We start from the raw sequence: 27892 nt of genomic DNA on the forward strand, positions 1-27892 counted from the left end.
TCTGTGTGTAATAATAGTGATGGCGCCACCTACTGGCAAACCTACTGCCGCAGAGCGCAAAATGGATGCAACGCGGAGACATGCGCTTAGTCATCGATCGCTCTCTCCACCGACCGCAACAGGCTTCAACGTGCGGGTGCTCGGGCCCGCCAGTGCTACAACGTAGCCCTAGTTTCAAATGTATTACAAACAATATTTAAGGGATTCTTAATCTCCCATCATAATCCTCTTGCTATTTCCTTTAACTGGTCTTTACCCAAAACTTCTTATTCTTGGCGATTTAATTCTTTATTACTGCAAGACGGTCATTTTAACTATTATTTAAAGGCAGCCATGGAATAATATGTTAGTAAATGATTATAGGGCTGTTTTAGATATTATTTTAATGGAATATTCTAAGGCTGTGTTAAGAGGAAAAATTACCTCATATAAAGCTTTGAAAAAGAAGGAAAGGCGTAGCCACCTTGAAGAGGTGCAGCTCTATGAAGCAGAGAAAGCATACTATTCCTCTCGGTCCATGAAAGATCTATATCATTTTATGAAATTGAAGAGTGAATATAACATAATCTTGAGTTATCAGGTCATTAAGCAAATACTTAAGCTGAGACAAAAGCAACTTGAATTGAATGAAAAGCCAGGCAAATTGTTGTTGTCGTTTTATACTCATACAAACAAGAAATTCCGATGCTCAGACAGACCCCACTTTGTCTTTCTTCATATGCCTGGCTCCTCAACTGTCTTTTTTTTTTTGTTTAGATTATGCGTTATTTTTTAGCTTAATGTAGCTGTGTATGCAGACTAAATCATATAGAATAAGGCAGAAAAGTATCATAGAACGGCGATAAAAGTCGTGGAAAAACGCTCCCCTCCCTGGGACCGCCCACAGCCTCTGTGTTGTGGTATGATTAGGGTGTCCTCGCTCTCGCCATGCCCAAAGGCTGTCGTCGTCTTGGAAACGGGGCGTGGTTAAAGCGCCGACGAGGCAGGTAACCAACGCGATTGGCTGAAGTGTCGCATGATGTTGTTGCATGCAATCGCTCCACTTTGAGCTGCGTCTGTCAGAACCGACTTTCATCTGCTCACCGCTTGAACTGAAGCTCAGATTAGTCTTCCGCCTGCTCACGGTAAGTTGCTCTTCTCTCATCCGTTAAACTGTACTTCGTATAGGCTACGCTAACTGCGCCCACCAGTTTGAAAAATGAAGGCTAAAACAAACGGTTAGGCTTGGACAATAAATGCACCGGCACTGGAGTAACGTGTCAAACGCATACTTATTAATAGGATAGATATATGATGTGTAGCTTGACAATCTTCCTCGGCAACCTCTTTGCCTGTGTGAATGAAATAGTCTTTCATAGCCATGTGTTTTTTTTTTATCTGCCACACCACATTTTGGCTTCTGTTTGAAACTGCTGACAGTAGCAAAGGATTTTGATGGTATTATAACTAAAATTAAAAGTACAAATGGACAATCAAAGAGATCAAATAAAAAATAAGTAAGGTATAAAATGAGAGGAAATTTAAAATTTAAAAACCCTGCTTGGTAGTGCAGGCCACAGGTAGAGGCAGATTAATTGGCCAATACTACCCGTTACCTATATGCAAACTTTCAAAAGAAAATTGAGTTTGATTTTAACTGATATGCTCATCATGCATCACCAAATTTTTATATAATTATAAATTATATGATAACCATTTCACTCTGTTAAAGGAGATATGACCAGTCAAAGTCACGGAGTCCTCCCAAAAATGTGGAACTTAGTGAGCCCATATCTGTCTTAATTTGTATCTGAGAAAATGTTGGTTCAAATTTGACCAAGTCAGCATGAAAAATGTAATCAATACATGTGAAGATACATACATAATGCCAAGGAAAGGAATGACCACAAACTATACATCATTAACCTAATGTATGATATGATCAGTTGACACAAAGCTTTACACAGCCCCGCTGCAGGCAGGAAGGCACACAGCCCCTCCCCTCACTAGCAACTGAACAGATAAACGCTAGCTGACTTTCACATTACTTTTATGCTGGCGTTTGTATTTTAAAGGGATAGTTCACCGAAAAATTCAAATTCACTCAGTTTCTAATCACGACTTTACCAATGAAGGGGTTGGTGAAGGGTATTTGACTCCACAATCCACTTTAGGAGTCTTGGGGTTAAATAGTGTTGCAGCAAAATCCAATCCAATTTAAATAAATGTAACCCCTTCTTCAGATTTAATAAAAAACACAACATGCCTCCGTACTGTCCGTGTGGTGTCATCCATGCAGCTGGAAGCTCAGACATTCATTCGACTGAAAGGTTGTCATTTACACCATATTTTAAGCTTAAACTTCCTCTGATGTCCTTCGGAGGCAAGATCATGTCAAACGAACACAAAAGAAAACCGCACACGCAACAGCTTATAGAACTCGATGTAGCAATGCGTTTGCATCGCTACATCCGCTAGCATATCCCCTTGTTGTAGTGGACTGTTAGGCTTTTAATGCCATTTGAAGGAGAATATGAATGTATCTCATTTTACACATCATTTTGAAAGAGTACATGTGGGTTTAGGGTTTAAGAGATTATTTTGCATATCATAGAATACGCCAGTATTAGGTATGGTTTGAAGTATTCTAACCTTCAGGCTGCCAATATATCAAAAAATCTGTCATCATTTTGATATCAGCGTACACGATCAATTATCGCAAAATATGGTTTAAACTGCAATAAATTATTCTCCATGTGCCATGCATTCATGTTCTGCATGTCAATTATAATTGGCCAATCAGATGAAGCCCTGCTGCCGGAGATGATACATTAAAGATATTCAGATCATTGTCTGGGTTTTCCGTTGTTTAATCGAAGAGATGAGTATAGAGAGAAAACAGAGACTTGAAAGAGCCATCTCGCTCCTTCGACTAAATTCTACTGCTGAATAGGGCTGCAACTAATGACTATTCTGATAGTCGATTCATCTATAGATTATTGAAAAGATGAATCGTCTAATCGGATTATGAATCACACAAATTCTCAATTGCTCTTATTTAGCCATCACCTTTTAAATTTAGCTTGAGGTTGTTTGTGACCTGTGATGACTGAAAATAAAGACAATAAAGATCGACACTTCATTCAAAAAATGTTGGGTTTACCCTAACCCTTAAAATTAGCCTTTTTTTTAACAAAAGGACAGGGAAAGTAGCAGCAATTAAAACATCAACAAAAACTTTTGTCTTCTTCAGACTGCATAATTGCCTCCCCTTCAAATATTTGTGTCCTGCTTCCATGGAAAGCAAGGTCTGCCGTGCAAATATTGCAGGTAATTTTTTTCGGGTTATATTAAGGGTGAAAATCTTCCATACTTTTGACTTTCTGGTATGTGATGGTGTTGCAACGGACACCGCCATTGGTGCATGTTTTGTCACTATTGTACACTTTCAGAGATAGGAAGGGTTCACTCCTCAGCTTCTTCCAACAGCAACTCTGGTAAATCAACATTTAGTTCAGCTGCACGGCACGAAATATACGTGCTATGACGTAACCAGCGAATCATCAATGATTCAATTCGTCGGCTACTATTTTTGCCATAGCTTTTTGTTGACTACGTTGATTAATTGTTGCAACACTAGTTTGTTTGATTCGCTCCATAGCTTATGAGGCTGCATTTAAACATCATGAAAAATGACTTGTCAACATTTTGTGCTGAGTACAACAGGAGACGTGTTGCACAGTCAGGACTCAGTTTGAAGTGAGCGGAGCAACATGCAGACATGATCAGACACTATCGATTAATAACTAAACACATGATTAAAAGGTGAACTAGTTTATTTTCGGAACCGTGAACTTAGTTCATTTTTTTTTTTTAAATAACTATGAACGTGAACTTGTTCATTGACAAGAGCCTGGAGAAGAACCTGTGCTGCCTTCTGAGAGAGAAGGAGACTGATGTGTGACCAACCTCAGTCTCAAAATGCTATATACTGAATTTGGTGTTAATTGGGTGATGTAAGATTACTGTTTTTAAATGGATGACTTAGATTTCGTTGATGCGTCGCCCAGCCCTAGTGCCATCTAAATCATAACCATTCCAATAAAAAAATCTTGAACATATTGATTTTCATCTGTATGAACTGAACTTTGAACTAGTTCTTTTAGTGTGAACTGGTACAACACTGGCGCAGGCCATCAAGTGACTCTGCTCCTCTGATGTTTTCTAATCGCTCACACAAATATAAAGATTTGTGTGAGCGATACACACAAATACACAGGGCATCACTTATGCAGCAATGAAGATAAAACACTGTGATCCGTTATAAATTTGCAGGCAGAATTCATCATCTGTCTGTATGTGTGTGTGTGTGTGTGTGTGCTCTAATCTTAAACAATTATTAATCGATTCTGTCTATCATGGCACCGGTGTTCCGGTCACTTTAACCTTGATGTCCTGGTTGTGCCTGGTTATGTCACTTTACGTCTCTTGTTGTGTATTAAGTTTAAACATGTGTCTAATAAACTCTAGAGTAAATTAAGCAAACACAAAGCTATAATTATTCAGCTGTGGGAAACCCGCTGAGACAATGAACATAGCAAAAAACACGAATTGATTATGTTCAGTCCCTGCATGGATATAAATCATCCACCTGTCTACAGGAACCCAAACATTAGCACGTAAGCTGCTGCTCCTCCTACACACTGTGCTGTGTGCGTCAACCTAACTTACGTGGCTGTAACTGCATTCCAGCCACATGATTTTTTTTTCGCTTTTGTCATTATCATTGACTGTCCGTGTTGTCTGTCAAAACATGGAAGGAATGAGTTCTATCAACGATATATCGATTGTGTCTTAAATTTTTTGAAAATAATTATCGCTATGGTTTTATCGCCCAGCCCTAGACCGAACCCTGAAAATCTGGAGCCAAAACAACAGTGCTCAAACACTAACAAATATCTTCCAGTGAAAAAGCGGTGTCACTCTCGGATTTCAAAGGATTTTGTAGTGATAAGAGCTGACACTGGTGTCTGTGTGTTGTAAAGAAAATCATGTGATCTCTGCAGCGGAGTTACTATATCGCTTCCTGCCTCTGCCTGCTGCACCTTGCTGCACAACGTTTGACATGAATAATGCAGATGATTTGTTGCTGTTGCGAGCGCGTCTGGACAGAGAATGCACAACACAGCAGGAGGCTATGTTGTGCATGTGTTAAAGGCCAACTCTGGGTAAACTCCGGACCCAATCATCCGGACTTTACCCGCAGGTCGTGTTGGAAAATGGCTTATGAAGCCTAATTCAGTTGGCTTTGTAGGAGCTGCAGAAACATCCATGTGTGGTTGGACAGTGATGTTTCTCCTCTCACTTAATGCTAATGCTTATTTGCTAATGCTTATTATTAGCAAATGTTATTATATAATTATATACTATTTGCATAGTATTTGCAACCATTGGCAGCTAGGTACGATGATGGTGTAGTGGTTAGCCTTAATGCAAAAGGTTCCCAGTTCGCCAGGTTTTCTTTCTGATTGGAGTTTGGAGTTACTGTATATCGATGGATGATAACAGCCGAGCTTAGTAAACCATATATCAACCAACATATCACTGTGATATTATTTCTCACCTGAGATAAGGGAGAAAGGAAAAAGAGTTGACTCAGGCAAAAAACAGATACAGTCTATTGACTTAAAGTTAGACACCAGACCGGTCTAATATAAACAGGTCTAATATAAACAAAAAAATTAAAGAATTTAACTAACTTAGGTGAAGATACAAACTGAAAAAAAAGGTAAAAAAGGGTATATTGCACTGTTAAAAATAAGTGCTAGCTCTATATTTACCTGGTCTCTGGCTTGTTTTATGTTTTTCCCCACTTGATAAGAGCCTAGAACTGGTCCAGTAGCATGCATTGTGCTATATATTGCTTACAAGTGCTACATTTACCTTCTCATTGTCATTATCAATGACAAGGTTTCACTGTACACATACAGTAGTCATATGCCAGAAACCCTGTTTCGTATGATTACATTGTTTTCCACAATGTTCTCTTTAAATGTATATTGTCACGTCCAGCTTATTTTATTCCACTTGTGTGATCTTGCAGATTTATAGCACCATGCTGACCAATCTGTTCCGTATGCATGGACTTCTGGTGGCCTCCCACCCATGGGAGGTGATTGTCAGCACTGTCACCCTCACCATCTGTATGTTGTCCATGAACATGTTCACTAATGACCAGATCTGTGGCTGGAACTTTGACTGCCATAAAACAGAAGAGGTGAGTCAACAAGTAGTTAAAGAATTTGTCTGTTATGTGCAGTATTGTATTCACCACAAAGCGTCTCTTTACTTTAAGATTATATGTCACAAGTACTCGCAGAACTTGAATCATTTTACAAACCATACTATTAACTCAAAGCCCTTGGCTTCAGGGATGAGGACCCACCATTTTTGTCCAGACAAAAAAATAAATATTGGGTGGATTTGAATGAAGTCTGGTACATTCGAGGGTGTGACTATTCCTGAGCATTGACATACATACAGTACATGATGCTATAAAGGTTCATGATGCAAGTTTTTAGTTTTAGTAATCCCCTGACTTCTCATCTAGCATCCTGGCGTCTTTGTTGCTTAGCTGGCAACCTTATGGTAAGGACACAACTCCATGATATTAGTGCCCCAACCAAGAAACAGCCTGGCAAATAATAACTTGTATGAATTAAACTAACAAGATAACATATTTTTAACAAGATAAAGAATAAGCATATCTCTGAAAATGTCCAACTCTTCCAGACATTATTTATTTGAACATGACCCCTCACCAAACAGTACATTTCTGATGAAATTGTATCACCTTGCCACTGATCAGATTGTCTTCTCTTTTTATAGCAGATTCTGAGCAGTGATATCATCATCCTGACAATAACCCGTTGCATCGCCATCATCTATATTTACTTCCAGTTCCAGAACTTGAGACAGCTGGGATCCAAATATATTTTAGGTAAATTATTCATGAGCACACATGATGTTGTAGTGATTGTACAGCGATTGAAGGTTCCTTCTTTGATGCCCAGTTTGGGCCCACAGCTGATTGGCTCCAACGTTCACAAGGATTTTAGACAGGAAGAGGGGGTTGGATATCAGTCCCTAGTTGACTAATACCCCTTGGTCCAGAGTGTTGTTTTTTAGAAGGGGTTTAATTACAGCTAGATTTAAAGATTGTATTACATATCCTGAGGATAACAATAGAATGATTGTATCCAGGAAAGTAATATTTATTAGGTGCAGAATTTCTTCATAGTAACTTTGTAGGAATGGTGTCTAAAATACCATTTGTGGATTTAGATGATGAGATAATTGAGGTCAGCTGATTAAGACTCATTGGAGAGAAGCTATCTAAATAATTAATAAGATTATCAGCTGTACCTGATATTTCTGTGCTTGATATTAGCATTAATTTAGTGCAGGAGATAGCAGATTTTATTTAGATAAATTACAATTTTATCATTAAAGAAGCACTTAAAGACATGCTATTCTGGATGGAGGAATACTGGCTTCATAGTGGTGAGTAGATAATGAGTGAATTAAGTTTTTCGGTGAACGATCCCTTCAAGTTTAGGTTTAGGATGATTGATTAGAGTTAAAATTCGTAGCAACTCCACCTCTAGAGTAACCCTTAAATTGCCCCTTCTCATAGAGAAAAGTGCAGCACAAAGATACACTGTATGAATGTGTCTGTGAATTGGTAAGTGTAAAACTGTAATGTAAAGCAAGCGGTCATCATGAGTAGAAAAGCGCTATATAAATACAGACCATTCAGACCATTTACTCCCTCTTCTGTATTTTAATATTTTATTTTGAATTTAAATCTGAGATCAAACAATTGTTTTACTTCAATCATGCAATTTTCTCCCAATACAGCCTTCTCTTAATGTGTAACTGCATTCCATGAATCGTTTGTTGCGATATTTCATGTCCACTGCTGACATTAATAGCAGTCACATGCCCTGTTTTGGGCAGATAGTTACGAACACATGGCATTTACCAATATAAGAACATATATGTGAACAACTTTAAGAACGTGTCATGACTCTGATGTAGAGTTTTCTTATAATTCTTTCCAAAAAACTATGTAAGAAAACTTCAGAAAATATCAGTGAATTAGACCCAATGGGTTTCAGAGCGCAAGTGGTGTCGCTATTGTGTTCCATCTGAAAGTCCCTTAAAGTACTTAAAGTGGTCAATTCTTATAATTGCAATCAATTCACCATATTTAAACCTGACCAACCAGATATAACAAAAAACACCTCATCTACTCCCTTGCAGGCATTGCTGGTCTTTTCACCATATTCTCCAGTTTCGTGTTCAGCACAGTGGTCATTCACTTCCTTAATAAAGAGCTCACAGGCCTCAAGTAAGGACACACCTGCAAACAGTCCTTTTGTAATGTCTTTGTTAAATGCTCTAGCTGATTGCTATATTCTGTTCTTTAGTGAGGCTTTGCCCTTCTTCCTACTTCTTATTGACCTGTCTAAAGCAGGAGCTCTTACCAAGTTTGCCTTAAGCTCCAGTTCTCAGGTATGAAGAAATACTACTAAATAATACTCTCACGTATGATTGACATTCAACAGCATTCATAGAATGGAACATTTTACCCTTAACTCTTTTTCAGGATGAAGTGAGGGACAACATAGCTCGTGGTATGGCAGTACTGGGACCTACTTTTACATTGGATGCCCTGGTTGAGTGCTTAGTGATTGGAGTGGGAACCATGTCAGGTATTTACTGCCATCTAGAGGTTTTTTATTCCCTTGAATGAGGTATTAGACTAGTGCAGTGAAAGCTTGTCTATTCTAGTGGACATTACTTCCTTATTCTGAGATCAGTTTTCATGGTGAATATCTCAGGATCACCCTGAGGGAATTTCTTCAAATTTAGTAAAAATGTTTACTTGGACTCAAAAGATGACCTGAAGTCTGTATTTTGGGAATTCCTTCAAATTATGACCAGGACTCAAGAAGGTTGTAATTCTAGTTGTAAAATTGCTGCCAATTTTCTCATGTGAGTTGTTCTTGAATGCATCTGTCTTGTATCTTTCAGGTGTGCGGCAGTTGGAAATCATGTGCTGCTTTGGCTGCATGTCTGTTTTAGCCAACTACTTTGTGTTCATGACTTTCTTTCCTGCATGTGTCTCACTGGTGCTGGAGGTAAGCAATATCACAGTGATATTGGATGTGTTTACATGCGCGTGCATATGACCTTTTATTGACGGTTGGTTTTTTTAAGTTGTCACGTGACAGTAAGGAGGGCCGTCCTGTCTGGCAGCTTAGCCACTTCTCTAGAGTGATGGAGGAGGAGGAGGACAACAAACCCAACCCTGTAACTCAGAGAGTCAAAATTATCATGGTAATATCTATTGCACTTAATTTGCGTCTTAGTTTTTGTTTGAACATAAGCATGATATTTCCTTTGTGCTCTTTCTCCTTGTGCAGTCTCTGGGCCTGGTGATGGTTCATGCCCACAGCCGCTGGATTGCAGAACCCTTGTCCACCCACACCATAGTGGAAGTCACACAGGTTGGAATGGAGCTGGACCAATTCTCGTCTAGGAGTATGGAGCCAGAGAACCCACTTTGGTATTTTTACCTCACTAGGTGAGGCTGTTTACATGCTAGCTTTAGACTACATGTTGAACACAAACACAACACAAAATGTTTTCATCAAAGTTTCCAGAGCATAGAAAAAGTGCCATACAATTCATCAGATAAAACGTTGGACAAAACATAAAGCAATAATATATAAATAATAAAGCCATTCTTCCCCATTCATTGCCCTTAAGCAGAACATACTAATGTCTACCTGTCAAACCATGAGTATGTGGTCTATCCCTGGATAATATAATGAAGCTGCTTTTAGTAATCAAGTATTTACTGTGTCAGGAATGCATTTAAAAAGCCCCCATATATTAAGCCCCCATTATCCTGTAAATTATCATTTGAGTCTTGCCACCTGGGAGTTAGTATGAAATTAGACCGAGGAATGTCAATACAAAAATTGAATCCATAAAATAACTAAAAACGTATCTTATATAGTATCGTATAATGCAGTGGTCACCAAATATTTTCAAGCCCAAGATCACTTTTTAATTCTAAGTGTAAGCCAAGATCTGTTATAATGTGTAAATTCCCCCCAGGATTCTCTTGTAAACCAGCCTACCCCTGTACCCCCCCTACTGCATAGACTCTAAATGTTTACTTTCAGGTCAAAACGTTGCTTTAATGAAAGGTTTTTGTTCCTGCTTCCCTGTAGGATGATAACCATGGACATAGAGCAAGTGATCTGTCTGGCTTTGGCCCTGCTTTTGGCTGTCAAGTACATCTTCTTCGAGCAGGTTGAGATGGAGTCAACCCTGTCACTGAAGAACCCCATCACAATGTCCGCCCCCACCCTGACCATGCGGCAGCTTACTGAAACCTGCTGCAGGAAGGAGACGCTAGCTCTCCGATCCCTCGACCCCATCCCCATCATGCCTGTCCTGGCAACTGGCAGCAAGGCAGAGATAGGTGTGTCAAGTGGCGATGTTTTATTAGATGAACTTGTGTAGCACTGTGATATTCAACTCCACGTTGTTTCCATAGATGAGGTTATCAGGCCTGTGACTGTGCAAGCCGCTGATCCCCTGCCAAATAATATTTTTGTTGTGGGGGATGAAGAAGAGCTCAAGTCTGAAGGTGTTCAGCTGAGCCCCCCCCAAAAGCCTAGGGGCATTGACCAATGTGTGGCCATCCTCAACAACCCAAAGGTAAAACATCACATGTCATATAAGCCACTCTAACTTCAATATCACAGCTTATAAATGGTGAGATGGTTAACATCAGCCCTGCCTACTTCAATCAATCAATCAAATTTTATTTGTTTTGCCCATATTCACAAATTACAATTCGTGTCATAGGGCTTAACCATGGTGACACATCCTCGGTCCTTAACCTTCAGCAAGAGTAAGGAAAAACTACTTAAAAACCCTGTTAACAGGGTAAAAATACATACAAACCTCAGAGAAAGCCACATGTGAGGGATTCCTCTCCCAGGACGGACAGACGTGCAATAGATGTCAAGTGCAGGAAAACATCATCAAGATTAAAGTTTTTTAGCAGCATTGATGAGGGTAAACATCTTGAAGGATAACTTCAATCGATATGTCAAGTAGTCAAGCTGCAATCATAGTCCATGGTCAGCAGCCAGCAAGTTAATGATCCATCATCATGGTCGGATCCACTATAGCCCACAGTCATTGTCCAATGCCGCTTATTAAGATCCATCATCAGGCGCCGCCTCAGCCGTGGTCCACCACCATTATATCACTCCAACTTGACAAAGGATCCGTCATTCCCACTACGATGAGCCATCAGGATACAGAATCCGCCATACTGGATCCACCATTGCGACCTTTTATGTGATTTATGTGCAATAGGCAAATATGTCACAGTGCTGGTCTGGTGGAATTATTGCAGTTCAGAGGAGAGTTCAAAATCGTTATCCATGGTGCGGCCACAGCGGGCCCGGATTTGCGGGCAATAAAGCAAAGGGACTCGGGGAAGGGGTAAAGTCAGTAACATGTACTGATGAGATATTACTTACTTCAATGTGAAGGGCATGGAGAAGAGGAAGAAGAAGCTGGAAAGAGAAGCTCTGTGTGTCATGTGTCATAAATTCCCTTTGCGTCTTAGCATCATCAGGGGTTTTTGTCTTGTAAACAATGATACAGGCTGAACTTGGGGGTACACTGAGGCTCAAGGTAAATCTGACTGTCTACTGGTTTGTATGGTGGTACGATTAAAACCATGTGGCCCACTCAGTAGATCAGACATAAATTCCTCTATGCCTTTTTAAACTGAACTTCCTATTTAGAACATAGGACAAGTAACATTCTGCCGCACTAATTAGCTCTAACTATAAGCTTTATCAAAAAGGAAGGTTTTGAGCCTACTCTTAAACAAACAGATAGTGTCTGCCTCCCGAACTGAAAGTGGTACATTATTCCACAGCAGAGTGGCTTAATGGCTAAAAGCTCTGGCTCCTACTCTACTTTTAGAGACTTTAGGGACGACAAGTAAGCCTGAATTTTGGGAGCGGATTGCTCTAGTGGGTTGATAAGGTACTTACAGCTCTTTAAGATAAAAAGGTGCCATATTATGCAGGGCCTTGAAGGTGAGGAGGAGAATTTTAAATTCTATTCTAGATTTAACCGGAAGCCAGTGTAGCGATGCTAATACTGCAGAAATGTGCTCTCTCTCTTGATTCTCGTCAGGACACGTGCTGCTGCATTTTGGACAAGCTGTAAAGTCTTTAACAACTTACTGCTGGAGCCTTATAGTAATGAATTACTGCATCTTTTTGCCATAGGACATGTCTAATTTTTGAGATATTACGAAAGTGGAAAAAGGCTGTCCTAGAAATTTGTTTTAGGTGTGAGTAAAAGGACAAATCAGGATCGAAGATCACTCCCAAGTTCCTGACGGTTTCATTGGAAGCAAGGGCTATGTCGTCTAATGCAGCTATATCTTAAGATAATTTGTCTCTAAGGTGTTTAGGGCCAAGTATTATAACCTCTGTTTTATCTCAAGATTAAGGATTAAAGATTCAAGATTTTTATTGTCAAATGCACAACAATAACATTAAGCAGTCGCTGGCAGTGAAATGCTTGAGTCTCAGGCTCTCTTCTAACAATGCTCAAGTAATTACAACCTATACAATGAAATATTATAGAAATATTGTAAAATAGAATAAAATGGAATATCATAATTTAAAAAAGAAAATAATGTATATATATCTAAATATATATAAACAACTGAGGAGAAAATAAAACAACAAAAGTGCAAATATGCAGATATGTCACAGAGAGGAGTTTAAAAGTCGTATGGCCCGGGGGATGAAACTGTCTCTGAGCCTGGTGGTGCGGCCCCGGATGCTGCGATACCGTCTGCCAAATGGCAGCAGGCAAAAATGTTTATGGCTGGGGTGAAAGGGGTCTTTAATAATCCGGCTGCTCTTCTTCCTGCACCGCTGGGTGTAGAGGTCCTCTATGGATGGTAGCGCTGTCCTGGTGATGTGCTGGGCAGACTTCACCACCCTCTGTAAAGCCTTACGGTTCAGAGAGGTGCAGCTGCCATACCAGGTGGTGATGCAGCCAGTCAGGATGCTCTCTATGGTGCATCTGTAGAAGTTGCCATGAGTCCATGTGGAGCTTCCGCAGCCTGCAGAGGAAGAAGAGCCGCTGCCTGGCCATCTTGCTGATGGAGTCTGTGTGATGGGTCCAGGTCAGGTCGTCAGTGATGTGGACCCCGAGGAACTTGAAGCTGCTGACTCGCTCCACCGTGGCCCTGTTGATGGAGAGGGGGGCGTGTTCTTCTCCTCATCTCTTCCTGTAGTCCACGATCAGCTCCTTCGTTTTGCTGACGTTGAGATGGAGGTTGTTGTCCTGGCACCAAGATGTCAGGGCTCTGACCTCCTCTCTGTAGGCCTTCTCATCGTTGCCGGTGATCAGGCCTATGACAGTGGTGTCATCAGCAGACTTAATGATGGTGTTGGAGCTGTGCGTGGCCAAGCAGTCATGCATGAACAGGGAGTACAGAAGAGGACTGAGCACGCAGCCCTGGGGGGCCCCGGTGTTGAGAGTCATGGTGGAGGATGTGGTGCTGCCGATCCGCAACGCCTGTGGTCTGCCCGTCAGGAAGTTCAGTATCCACTCACAGAGGGCGATGTTGAGCCCAAGGTCTCTGAGCTTGGTGACAAGCTTCAGGGGCACGATGGTGTTGAATGCTGAACTGTAGTCGATGAACAGCATTCTCACATATGTGTCCCTCTAGTCCAGGTGGGAGAGGGCAGTGTGGATGGTGAGGGAGATGGCATCTGCAGTCGACCTATTTGATTTGTAGGCAAACTGAAGAGGGTCCAGAGAGTCAGGGAGGGAGGAGGTGATGAATGGTTGGACCAGCCGCTCAAAGCACTTCATGAAGATGGAAGTGAGTGCTACTGGGCGGGAGTCGTTCAGGCTGAGGATTTTTTGAGTTTAATAAGAGAAAATTGCGGGTCATCCAGGTTTTTATGTCCTTGAGACATGCTTGAAGTTTAGTTAATTGATTACTTTGTTCAGGTTTTATTGATAAGTATAACTGGGTTTCATCCGCATAGCAGTGGAAATTTACCGAATGTGTCCTGATAATGTTTCCTAGTGGAAGCATATATAATGAGAATAAAATTGGCCGAGCACAGAGCCCTGTGGAACACCATGGTTAACTTTGGTGCGCACAGATGACTCATCATTAATATGCACGAATAGGGTGCGATCAGAAAAATAAGGTTTAAACCAATTAAGGGCGGCTCCATTAATGTTAATTAACTGAGTACTTCACTTCTCTAAGATATGTTTGTAGTCAAATGCATCAATTAGACCGCTTTCAGAAAGTTGTATGATTTAACTTTGCTTTAGTCAGATTAGACACTCTGGTGTCTCTGAGGTGTAACTGATTAAAGCATGCTAAAAGAAAGGCATTTGCAATGATTCTACCCCCCCCCCCCCCAAAAAAAAAATATTGCGTGCGTTAAACACTGATACTTTTACCACACTTTCAGATGTTAGAGTTAGACATCTGCATTTAACATAACAAGTGTAAGAATAATTTACGCAAAGCACAGTAGGTACTCTCAGACTAAACTGAAATGGAGCGAAAATACAGACATTAGGTATCATAAATATTATTTTTTTAAACAATTGTAGAGGAAGATGCTGTTTAAACCAATTTATGAATTATTTTATTTATGTCAGGAAGAAATGAACATTGGAAAACACTTCTATTTATTTTTCAGGAGTATTATCATGCTCTGAAATTACTTTCAAATTATTCAATATTATACAATGACTTTTGGAAAACCATTTGTCCAATTGATTTCCTTAGGTTAAGGTTGTCCTCACCTGCCCCGAATTGAACCTATTAATTATTTAGAAAGCTTCTCTCTGATCACCTGTAATTAGCTGACCTCACATATCTTAATGTCAACCCACAACTTGAATCTTAGATCCCATTCCTACAGTTACTTAAATAAATGTTGCCCCCAATTGATAGTACATTACTGAACACAATCAATCACTTATTATCATCAGGATATGTACCAATGTTTTAGCTAGCTGTAACCAAACCCCTTCTTTAAAAAAATGGAACAAGGGTGGATTTCTGTCCTCGTCCTGTTAGATGTCAGTGCAGCATTCAACAACTTCAATCATCACATTTTATACAGAGATTAGAAAGAAAAAAATAAGACATGTCTTTTATCAAAAAGATGCAGAAAAACGCCTTTGTTACATCCAGACGTGATTATTGTTAATCAACAATTCTTCTCCTTATTTGATATAATGATAATAGTTTAATTAAAACCTGAATAATGTGGCACCATCATACCTTAAAGAGATTACTTCCCATCCTGCTGCTGCGGCCACATCATGGAAAATAATGGTGGATGATAGTGGTTTGCAAATCAGAGATCGTGATGGCTGATCATGGATTGTGTTGGCAGCTGCTCATGCATAGTGGTGGTGGATTATGATCGTTATGGTGGATTCTGGGTCATGGGGCCATCTGATTGCTGTGGCAGCTGATCGTGGTAGTGGATCGTGATCGTGGAGGCAGCTGATCATGGACTATGATTACAACAAGTCTTTTTGATATACAATACTGACAACAATTAATTTGTCATTGCTGCTCCCTTAATCTTTTTCAAACATTTTCTTATGTATAAATACCTTATACATTTTATTTTTTATTTTGTTGATGCCTTTAGTCAGACACATCTATTTCACATCTGTCCGTCTTGGGAGAGGGATCCCTCACATTTTGCTCTCCCTGAGGTTTCCTGCTTTTTATTTAAATTTTTCTTCCTATTGTTAAGGGTAAAGGACAGAGGATGTCAAACTTTGTTAATCCTTATGAGACAAAAGGTGGTTTGTTAATATGGGCTACACCAATAAAATTAGTTTGCATTTTAGCAATGTCACAAAAATACTGATAATACTGTTAATTTTGGTCACTATAATTTTGAAATAAAATGTTCACACTGCTTCATCTCTGCTGTGAATTGTAAACATTATGCTTCTGTTTCAGCTTGGGCCAAGTTTACTTAGTGATGCTGAGGTGATACTGCTGGTCAACTCTAAACATATCCCTGCATATAAATTGGAGGCCACGATGGAGAGTCCTGAGAGAGGAGTGGCCATACGAAGACAGATAATATCTGCAAAGCTTCCCTCTCCTTCTGCCCTCTCCTCCCTACCATACACCCACTATGACTACTCTAAGGTGAAGACACACACACACACACACACACACACACACACACACACACACACACACACAACACACACAAACTGTAGTCCTCTCTGCACAACAGATTCACAAGGTTGCTAAAATTTCTGTTTTCAGGTTATGGGCACCTGCTGTGAGAACGTGATTGGCTATGTACCTGTACCCGTGGGCGTGGCGGGACCACTACATCTGGATGGAAAGCAGTTCCATGTTCCCATGGCAACCACAGAGGGCTGCTTGGTTGCCAGCACCAACCGCGGTTGTCGAGCAATTGCTGTGAGTGTCAGATGCTGGTGGTTGGTCTAGAAATTGTTTTCTTTAGCCAGCTGTATCTTTAAATTATAATTTATTAGACTGTGACTCTAAAGGCACCCCTTCTAAAAAGCCATTAAACACTATGATTTTTAACCTGGGAACAGGGACTGTTTTATATAGGGATTTTATTTGTTTGTCTATTCAAATATCTAAAATAACTTCCCTGACAAACACCCAATGTGAATTATTATTGTGGATCCTCAGTGGGCAAACTCAGCATGTTTTGTTGCTGATATAACTCTCTGTGAGGAGATCAGTACTGGGAGGTCAACAAAGTGTGCGTCTTGTGGCTTGGCAGACACTGATAAAACTGGGGGCAACGATAAAGAAGACTTTTGTTTTGATTGATAGGTCTCAAATTCATACATCCTAAAAAAAGCTGTAGCTGCTTTATAACTAAGATTTAAAACAGAGAATGTGTAACTATTGTTTCTGTAAATTTTTCTACTCATTTTCAATTTATTTATAGTGTTCACAACTAGTGTGTAAGCAGCATCCTGGGATAATACTGTATGGGTTATGTCGCCCCTGCTTGTATTAGCTTGGAGGTGGAGCCAGCAGTTGTATCCTGGCTGACAGCATGACTCGAGGACCAGTAGTGAGGATGCCCTCTGCTTGTCAGGCTGCTGAGGTAAAGGCCTGGATGGAGAGCATTGACGGTTATCAGGCCATCAAAGAAGCTTTTGACAGCACTAGCAGGTACAAATATAAAAATGACACAGTGTTAATTTTGGCAGCTATTTTTGATTTAGTCTTAGTCTTTTGACGAAAATGCATTTTAGTTTTAGTCACATTGAGTCATTTTTATTCTTCTTAGTTTTAGTCTAGTTTTAGTCGACGAAAACGAATTCCATTTTAGTCTAGTTTTAGTCAATAGCCACATTAAATTCCTTTTCCATTAAAACATATAGCTGGAGCCTAATAGCTCAAAAATATATATTTAATTTTAAATGTGAAAACAAAAAGGGAGAGCAGGTCAGACTGGAGGCGAACACAGAAACTGCAGCTCGGTAGAAACCAACTGCAGCTTCTGCTCTGATCAAGAAGCTGAGGCGCTGATCTCTGAGACCACTGTTTTCACTGTTCCACTGTTAAGAAGCAGTCAGTCACTGAGAGGCTTCTTCACGTGTACTAGCTCTGATCATGTGTCTCTGAGCGAGTCAGTGGGGTGGGGGGCGGAGCCTCGGGACCAGTGCGCTATCTGGGAGGACGAACACACACACACACACGCACACACACACACATGCACTCAGACTCACTCGCCCGCTCCTGATACTTCATGACGGCCTTATACGATGATGTTAAAAAAATTATAGTGACTTAGTCAACCACCAACATTTTTGTCTCGTCTCGTCAATGAAAGTTAGAAATAGATTTAGTCATAGTTTTTATTTACAAAGATCCGTTTTTCGTTATGGAAAAAGGGTCGTTAACGAATATATTTCGTCAACGAAATTAACACTGAACTGACATGAACAGAACTGCAGTAAGTTTGGGTTTCATGTTGGCTGTATGTCATCTGGTTTATTTTTGTGGTTGCTGTTTGTAGGTTTGCTCGGCTCCAGAAGTTGCTGGTTGGTGTGGCTGGGAGAAACCTATACATTCGCTTACATTCAAAGACTGGAGATGCTATGGGGATGAATATGATATCTAAGGTAACTTTGTGTATGTATACATATGCTTGCGTGTTTCATATCATCAAGGCTTTCATTTAAATAGCCAAAAAACGTTTTGCATTGTAGGCACATTATATCACACATATATCATAGAGATACAGAAGTATGTAGGAAAGTGGTGGGCAACTGCAGGCCTGCAGGACAAAACTGTCAGATCATTTTGATGATTCAATTTATTTATTTTGTCAGAATATTTGACACACAGAAATTGGCCCAATAATTAAACATTTTTACTGCTCAAAAGTGGACTGAACATTCACGGGTACAACAGGAGCCATTCTCTGTCATGGCAGCAACATACAAAGAATAATTCGAATAATACGGTACAGGCACAATGTAAGATTTCATTGCAAAACTTAACTTTTGGTTAAATTACATAATTTTTTATCTGAAAAGTTGGAATTTAGCTTTGGCACTCAAAACAGGTCAATCTGAGGAGGGCTGTTTTAGACAGGGTAAAAGGGTGCTGTTTTAAATTATCCTTGTGGTATTTTGACCAAAATATGTAACAGACATTTCATTAAGACTCCCAAGGAACCATATCAACTGTGGTAAATGGGCATAATATGTGCCCTTTAAGTAAATCATTCAACTTATATACAAATCAAACACAACGTTTTTTTTTTTGTCAAGCATTGACTAAAAAATCGGTGCAAAATGGCCTCCCAATGCCTTCACTGTAGATAAGACATATCAGGTTTACATTCATGATCAATAAGAACATAGATCCCTGAATATGTAATAAATCCTTCTATGTCTACATTTGACAGATTTACAAATTACAGGTTTACAAATCCGATTATGTATGTAGAATTTTGCAACACTATTGGCCTCATCAAACAATCAAATTCACAAATCACATTTTGTCACATAGGGCAACAAATATTTTAATGCAAAATTTTCTTGCTTAACTTTGCACACGTCCAGTATGCAAATATAAAACGATTTTACAGTATTCACGCTTGACTGATCTGCAGGGTACAGAACAGGCTCTGACCAGACTGCAACAGCACTTCCCAGAGGTGCAGGTGGTGTCTGTCAGTGGGAACTACTGCACTGATAAGAAACCAGCTGCCATCAACTGGATTGAAGGCAGAGGCAAGTCTGCTGTCTGTGATGCCACCATCCCTGCTAAAGTGGTTAGAGAGGTAGGCAGAGCCAGAACTAAGAAAGCACACACAGTTGTTGGCACTGACTTCTTGCACATTTTAAAAGTAGGTATTAAGTATTGGTAAAAGCTACTGATGTTGGTCCGTGAAAATCCTAAAATGTTGCCGGAAATAATCTGGTTTCCAATTCATGTATCAATATATTTTGACATTTCACATTCATTTTATGTTATTGGGGCAGATAGTGCACCATCCCTACATTGCTGCTCAGCATGGAAACATTTAGGGACTTCTATACTGAAACAATTTAAGCAGATACTCAATGTCTATTGTCTGAAGACAGATAAATTGTGAATGTTTCAGTTGTATATGGCTTCATCTAACCTGAAGTTGTTTCCCATTCAATAGTCATCTTCATCTTATATTAAATTCTTCCTGCGCTGCTGCAGGTTTTAAAAACGACAACGGAAACTATGGTGGAGGTGAATGTCAGTAAGAACCTAGTGGGCTCCGCAATGGCTGGGAGCATTGGTGGATTTAATGCTCACGCAGCCAACCTTGTGGCTGCTATCTTCATCGCCTGTGGACAGGTGAAGTAATTGTTAAGAAATACTGTGCATCAGTGTGTGTGTGTGTTTCAATGTTTTCTTGTGTCAATAGTTTGTGTGTGTGTGTGTGTGTGTGTGTGTGTGTGTGTGTGTGTGTGTGTGTGTGTGTGTGTGTGTGTGTGTGTGTGTGTGTGTGTGTGTGTGTGTGTGTGTGTGTGTGTGTGTGTGTGTGTGTGTGTGTGTGTGTGTGTGTGTGTGTGTGTGTGTGTGTGTGTGTGTGTGTGTGTGTGTGTGGTGAGGTAGTCTTGCTGTTTGGCGTAGGAGATGTTTCTTGTACCCATGAGTCACTAAGCTGTATTCAACCCTTGAGAAATGTTTGAATCCTTTTTGTATGAATATGATTGGTGGATTCAAATCAATTATTTAAATGTGTGTGTGTGTGTGTGTGTGTGTGTGTGTGTGTGTGTGTGTGTGCGTGCGCGTGCTTGTGCGTGCGTTTCCTCCAGGATCCTGCCCAAACAGTGACCAGCAGTAACTGCATCACCCTGATGGAGGCAACAGGGCCAACTCGGGAAGATTTGTACATCAGCTGCACCATGCCCTCTATAGAGCTGGGCACTGTAGGAGGGGGCACCAACCTGGCACCTCAGCAAGCCTGCCTCCAGGTACACACAAACATAAATGTTTTACTATATCTCCAACATCAACTTTCTCCGCAAAGTCATTGCCACTCAATTTTTGCAATCGGCACTATGAGATACATTTCTGTGGTTGATTGGCTAACTGTGGGTGTTTATATGATTGCTACGGCGTTGATATGGTAAGCAATGTTTTCTCAGTATTACTGCCAAGCTTGTACACAGCAATGATGATGATGATTTCTGTACAGCTGTGCCATATGTAAACTCTACAATAAACTGTGAGCCTGATTCAGATTAGGGCAGGTCAACTGTGATTATTTTCTGAACAGAACTATACTGTTTTAGAAAGTCTTAAAGTTGTTGTCTCTGCTTTTTAAGCCACTAGCTAGAACTGAGTTTGGAAGATTAACACTTGATGGATGTATTATCATCCGATTCACTTGTTGCTAGTTAATATATATTTTGGCCACTCCTGGCTTGCTCAACAAATTTGTAAGATACAGGACCAGTTCCAGGTTCTGTTGGAATTGGGTAACATTATAAATGATTTAATCATCTATCTGTTATATTTAGAGCTGTGAAAAATAACGCGTTAACGCGTTATCATTAAATTACAAGATTAATTAGTTGTTTTTTTTAACGCATTTAACACATGCGCAGAAGGACCTTCTAATATAACCACAATTACGCCTACTCTGCACTAGTCGCCGCTCGAATGCAGTCAGACGGCAGCTGCCATTCAAACAAACAAACAACATGGATAATTCTGATGAACCTGAGAACCTTCTGGACGGGAAGATGGGTTCCAAAAAAACAAAGATCGAACATTCAATAAAACCAAGGTGATATGTACACTCTGTGGGAAGACGTTATCGTTTCACAGTAGTAATACCCACCGCAACGTGAAGCATGCGTTGGTCGGCGAGGGGCGTTCAAGTGCAATGCGCCAAACCAGACTAACTCGCAGGACACAATGGGCAAAAGAAGCGGTCAGCTATACTGTCATAGAACGTGAGCAAGTTATTTTGCCTCACCAACTGGCTAAAGAACGACTAGCTAAGAGGACCTTGAGAGGGATTAGATTGTGTCATGGTGTGGTTAATGGTTGTTTGACAAAAACTATGAAAAATTTCAACCATCCTAGAAAAAGAATGGCTAAGAAGCTCAAGTAATTTCTGTTTGATTTAAAAAGAAAAGAAAAAAGTTTTATTCAACCATACAATGGCTAAGTTTAGGATGAAGATTATTTTAATGTTCCATATGGAATAGCAAAGACAACTGCTAAAGAACTGCTGAGTTGCAGCACCATTGTTTTGCTTATTTATGAATATAAAAAGAAAAAATGTTAAATGTATATATCCGTCTGTTGTCATAACATTTTGTTTTCACAAAAATATACCGATAAAATCGGAAATGTGATTAATCATGATTAATCCATAGAAAAAATTGTAATCATTTCACAGCCCTAGTTATATTTTAATGTGGGTTACAACTCAAATTATACAAGAAATAGAGAGGAAGGCTGATATCAGCTAAATGTAGCCTTATTATTATCATTATTATTATTAACTGGTGCTGCTTTCATTGCGTCTGTAAATGTCACTCTTATTATTTTCTTAAACCAACCAGAGTCTGACAGAACTGTAAAATGATGGTTACACAACTGTTCTTGGTCTATTTCTCTCTCCTCTCACTCTTATCTCTCCTTTCTCTCCCCTTTTCTCTCTCCTCTTTTCCACCCACGTCTCCTCTCTTCTCCATTTTGTCTGCTCACCCCAACTTGTCGAGGCAGATGACTGGCCACATAAAGTCTGGTTCTGCTATAGGTATCTTCCAGTTAAATTCCAGGGAGTTTTTATCTCCATAGTCCAAAAAGTGCTTGCTTGTTGTGGGAAATATAGGGTTTCTCTATAACTTTATATACCTGTAAGGCCTTGATCTCACTAAGTAAAAAGTGCTTAGAAAAATTGTATGCTATGATTTTAGGCTGTGCAAATACAATTTAATTTAATACAAATTACATTTAGGCAAGCAACTGTTCAAGAATTGCAGCATATTTTATTAATTATAAGAGTATTGAGATGAGATCACACAGTCATGTGGAATGTATTAACTTACCCATTAATACATTTTCCCTTTCCTTGATTTAGTTCCCTTTTTTATGAAAAAATAATTTTTACAATTTTCAATACGTCTCCATTCATTACATTACCTTAAATTACATTTAATTTCGCTGACGCTTACAATAAGCGACTTACAATGAGTGCATTCCACCATGAGGGTAAAACTACAATTTGCTTTAAAAAAGCTAAACTACCAAGTGCTACATGTAAATGCTATATAAGTGCAACGAAATGTTAAAAAATTAGTTTTATCCAAGGTGTTGTTGGAAGAGATGTGTCTTTAGTCTGCGGCGGAAAATGTAGAGACTTTCTGTTATCCTAATGTCAATGCGGAGCTTGTTTCACCATTTAGGAGCAAGGAAAGCAAACAAATCAGATTTTATATATATTCATAATGAGGGAGCAGCAGGCTGATTGGCAGATGCAGATTCATCTCTATCAGACATATTCTTTTTTCATCAATGTTGTAAATTTTGAGTGTGTGTGTGTGCACGTATGTTCACAGATTTTGGGCGTGCAGGGAGCCAGTCAGGACTGTCCAGGAGAGAATGCCCGGCAGCTGGCCAGGGTTGTATGTGCCACCGTGCTGGCCGGAGAGCTCTCACTGATGGCTGCTCTGGCTGCTGGACATCTCGTCAAGAGTCACATGACACACAATAGGTAAGGGTAAGGAGCACTCATTTACAGATTTAGTCATTTTATGTCTGTGAGCTTTTCCCAGGACTACATGAAAAATCATATACACTGTCAATGGTGACTTCTATTAAAACCACAACCTAGTAAAACCAAACCAATTGGTTCATCCTTTGGTTCAATTACCTCTGTTGAAAGGTACAACATAAAGGAAAACTATGTCCTTATTAACTATTTTTTTTTATATCAGAGAAGTACGACCCATGTAGGGCCTGCCAAAGCAGACTTTGAAATAATGTGGTCTGCTGTTCCAAAATGTTCCAAAATGTGGTTGACCCGAAAATATCCTATTTAAAGAGTGATCGTAGGTAGAAAACTTGGTTGTAAAAAGAAAGTAGTGACATGACCTATTAACCTTCCACAAAAGAGATCAAGCATTGGACATTGACTGCACTTCATGCATCCAAAACCCTAATGATTCATGATCTTTAAAAAAGAGTGGCCTATGGGGTATGAAATGTTGATAAATTACGCAACACTGCCTGTCCACCTGAGTAATGCAAGGGTCCTGTTTTGCATACTCGTATCCTGACTCATATATATACTCACTTTAATATATGAGTCAGGACATATTAATGTCCTGACTCATTAATATAAGACCTGCTACTGACCCGTGATTAAACACAGGCTAAACAGTAACTCAATTCAAAGCACTTTATTTTTACTTACGAAATTAAGTAATTTCGTACTGATGCTATTATGCTAGCACCGTTATGAAAGTTCGTTATAACCCTATGTGACCGTACACACATGCCGTCAGTGCTCTAACCGGCCACCGTCAGCCGGACAACTCCGCTGGCTTAACACACTTGACGAATTTACCGTAGAATCGTAGTGATTGGATCTGTCCACATATCCAAAGTGACAGCCCCATTGCCTTCAGTCATCTGTGTCCTCAGGTCCGGAATGATTGTCTAACCAGACACAGCTTCTAACTATATGATATCCCGGCACACAAATTCTACCTGCAACTGGGTGATGGCATCCCCCTTTTTTGTGGTTTGATAGTTGTGCTCTTGAGCATCTGTCAATTAGCGTAGCACCTGTGTTCTTGCTGCTGTCGAGGTGTTTCCTCAGTGACAAAGGGCCTAGCTTTCAGCTTTCAAAAGCTATTACTTTTTGGCATTGTTTATAATCAATCAATCAATCAAATTTTATTGGTATAGCCCATATTCACAAAACACAATTTGTCTCATAGGGCTTTAACATGGTGTGACATCCTCTGCCCTTAACCCTAAACAAGAGTAAGGAAAAAAAAACGAAACTTTTTTTTTACAAGGTAAAAATAACCTAGAAATCTCAGAGAGAGCCACATGTGGAGATTCCTCTCTCAGGACGGACAAAAGTGCAATGGATGTCAAGTGTAAAGGAGAATATCATCAAGATAAAGGTTTAAGCGTCATTGATAAGGGTTAACACGATAAAGGATCCATCATTAATATCCCAATCAGCAAGCATGATACAGAATCCGCCCAACTGGATCCACCATTACGATCTCTGATACGCGAGCCACAGATCGTAATCCAGGATGTGGCCCTGGATTGATGAGATCTGAATTTATTTGATGTGATAATGATTTGAGAAGAGGAAGGGGAAGCTGGAAAGAGAATCTCCGTGTGTCATGTGTTCTCAGAGTCTTTGATAATAAAAACTTTTTCTCAATGGCCGACTTGGTTCTCAACGATGTGTTGTCCACAATTTGGTATTCACCACTGAGTAATTTTGTCTATATGTCATCCATTTTTATCAAGGCTTTCACATAAAACCTTTTAAATTTTACATTTTTTCATTACCAATTTCAATGAAAACAATAACATCACCTGCTACCCGCAAGCATTTAGTTCACTTTAACCCATACCCCTGAATTTCCATAAATATGTTTTTTAAACAACCTTATTCGGGTTATCCGGCAGGTAACCGACCCGGTGCAGGACTCTGCTTTACACAACCCCTGGTTATAGGGTAGGAAAGGTCACACAGGGTAGAGCAGGGTAGGGTGATTTAAGTCACACAATTTTTATAATTTAGAGGAATAACAGAAAATGTGGTAATCAGTATTATATTTTAAATGAGCCACCAAAATGAATGTTCGGCAAACACTGAGAAGTCTATCAATACTTTGGGATCATAATGAAACTGTAGCAGGACGAATAAGTCATCTGAGTAGGCTGTCCTTCAGTGTAGTCCAAGATTTATTTGTGTTGACACAGCTAAAAAAATGAGGCCACATGCATCCTAGGCCACCTTCTAATGTGGTCTGCGTGTCTAGCTTTCAAATGAGTCTTCAATGTGTCCTATGTGCATTCATACCTGTACTTGCAGCTGTTAATACCAGGTCTTAAAGGGGTCTCTGATTACCTGACTGTTCTTTCTGCAGATCTAAGATGAATCTACAGGAGCCTCCAGGAACATGCAGCAAGAAAGCCTCTTGAAAGCTTGAGAGCAGCATAGACTCATTGATCCCAGGTCACTGGACGAAGTAGAAAATCCAGGAAAATATGGACAAACTGAAAGGGACCAATCATTAATCAAACAGATACAGGTGTCTTTGAAGTGACATACATTATAAAGTCTTGTGGCTTATGCAGCTGGCTAGAAGAAGTGCATTATTTGCGCCTTTTATCATCACAGTTAAGAGATAATGTCAAGTTTTGTTAGGAAATAGATGGTCAGGGTTCATATTAAAAATGTATGCTCTCCTGCCACCAAATCGATTACAGTGAACACAAATAATGCCACACAGACTTAAGAAACAAGTAAAAGGTTCTGATTGTTGAAAGTGTGTCACTGGTCATGTAAACCTCACTGGCAATGCTTGTTGCCACAGAATTTACATCATTTGATTTCTTTAATATCGTGTTTTATGAAGCTAACAATGACACAGTGGTGAACAGCCCGAGCCCAAGCAGATTCAAATTCTGGTTCAACCACAAGACAGCATAAGAATAACCATGACTGGCTTCAAAATTAAATAATAGACTTTATGTAAATCAGGGCTGGGCAATTTATCAAAAATGTACTAAAACCGACATTTATAACCTCTAACCAATTTAATCTTGCCTGTGCTGTATAAGCCGCCCTCATGTCCTCCCTCCTCACTCCCCTGCTGACCTGCGCTCACCTTAAGTTAACAATGAACACCAGCACTAAATATGTGTCAGAGCCAATTATTTGTGTTTATTATGAAATATATTCTCACATGACTTGTAATTAATTGGGATGATTTAGATTTCTAAATTCATGTCAAATTAATTATTTTTGAATTTATTATTTGTTTATTGTGATTAATGAGATGATGATCAGCTGTGATAGAAGGAAGGAAGGAGGCGACTGAGGTTCTCAGCATAGCTGGAGGAAATGTTTGGAGAATGGGGCATCAGTACAATCTTTGACCTCACGCTGGAATTAGACAAGTTTGTTAGTTTTGCTTTGAACTACAATAAATGTACCAAAAGACAACAGAATTGATGACTGCAGTGTTATGAGTTTGACTTTGTCTTAATGTTGAGTCAAGAAGCGGAGCCCGTTAAAGTAGCAGAGAATAAAAATCAAATAACAGGCCACCACATAGTCAAAGACTGAAGATACACTCGAAAAAGCTGTTGATGGAATAACGAGACATCACCGAGTAGAATCTCCATTGGATTCCTTAGAATGTAAATTGAACACTTCCGTAGACGGTGTGGTCGGAGTGCACAGTAATCAGCTAAATCCTGTATCCATGTGAAGTGGCTCATAAGTAAGAAAAAGACAGCTCAAACCAGTGATTAACGAATGAGATTTGCCCCATCCACCTAAACTAAAAACCTATGACCCATCTCCAGTGCAGGAGCAGCAGGAACAGGAGGACCCAGTCAGTGACTCTTCTGAGGAAACATACTCAGACTCGAGTGATTACAAAAAGATCTGTTAACTGATCTAGAGACAAATTGATTTAGCAGATCTACTGGTTTTGCAACCAAAAAAAAATCCTCACTTTTATCAAGAGAGATCCCAGTGATGGTGACCCTTTAAGTTTTCAAACCTACATGCGTGCATTTAAGCATTGTTTTGAAAAAAAAGTGTTATCATGAGGATGGACTTTATTTCCTTGAACAATACACTTGTGGCCACATGGACGCTAACAATGGCTATACTGAGCCTCAGTGACTTCTGAAAATCCACTTTGGAGATGGAATGAAAATCGTTAATGTGAACATCGAGAAAGCCATCAGCTGGAGCAATATAAAGTCTGATGATGGAAATTAATTGTATGCCTATGCCCTTTACCTTAGAAGATGTGGTATGACAGAGTTAAAAAGAATGGATGAACTGAATCTTGCATCTAGATTAAAACTAATATTTCTTGTAAAAAAGGAAAAGTGGAGGACCACATCATATGTGCTTTTGGAATAGAAAAAACTGGTCCAATTCACTTGCCTGTTAGCATTTATTGAGAAACAAGCTTGCATTCT

General features: G+C 39.7%; 1 protein-coding gene across 2 annotated transcripts; it reads left to right on the forward strand.

The window, feature by feature from the left end:
- The first annotated feature begins 1055 nt into the window (after positions 1-1055).
- LOC133950857 (3-hydroxy-3-methylglutaryl-coenzyme A reductase-like) lies at positions 1056-26902 on the forward strand. 2 transcript variants are annotated; one of them, XM_062385008.1, is made up of 20 exons: positions 1056-1124; positions 6083-6256; positions 6868-6979; positions 8305-8392; positions 8472-8556; positions 8651-8756; positions 9079-9185; positions 9265-9384; positions 9471-9631; positions 10287-10540; positions 10616-10779; positions 16133-16327; positions 16451-16609; positions 17190-17347; positions 18198-18303; positions 19302-19472; positions 19883-20023; positions 20488-20646; positions 23251-23405; positions 25816-26902. In XM_062385008.1, exons 2-20 carry the CDS (start codon positions 6095-6097, stop codon positions 25868-25870), a joined length of 2658 nt encoding a protein of 885 aa, XP_062240992.1. In that variant the 5' UTR covers positions 1056-1124; positions 6083-6094; the 3' UTR covers positions 25871-26902. The 2 variants fall into 2 exon arrangements, with proteins under 2 accessions (XP_062240992.1, XP_062240993.1); XM_062385009.1 differs by having other exon boundaries at positions 6871-6979.
- Positions 26903-27892: the final 990 nt, after the last annotated feature.

The sequence above is a fragment of the Platichthys flesus genome, chromosome 3 (genome assembly GCF_949316205.1).
Source record: "Platichthys flesus chromosome 3, fPlaFle2.1, whole genome shotgun sequence".
Taxonomy (NCBI): domain Eukaryota; kingdom Metazoa; phylum Chordata; class Actinopteri; order Pleuronectiformes; family Pleuronectidae; genus Platichthys; species Platichthys flesus.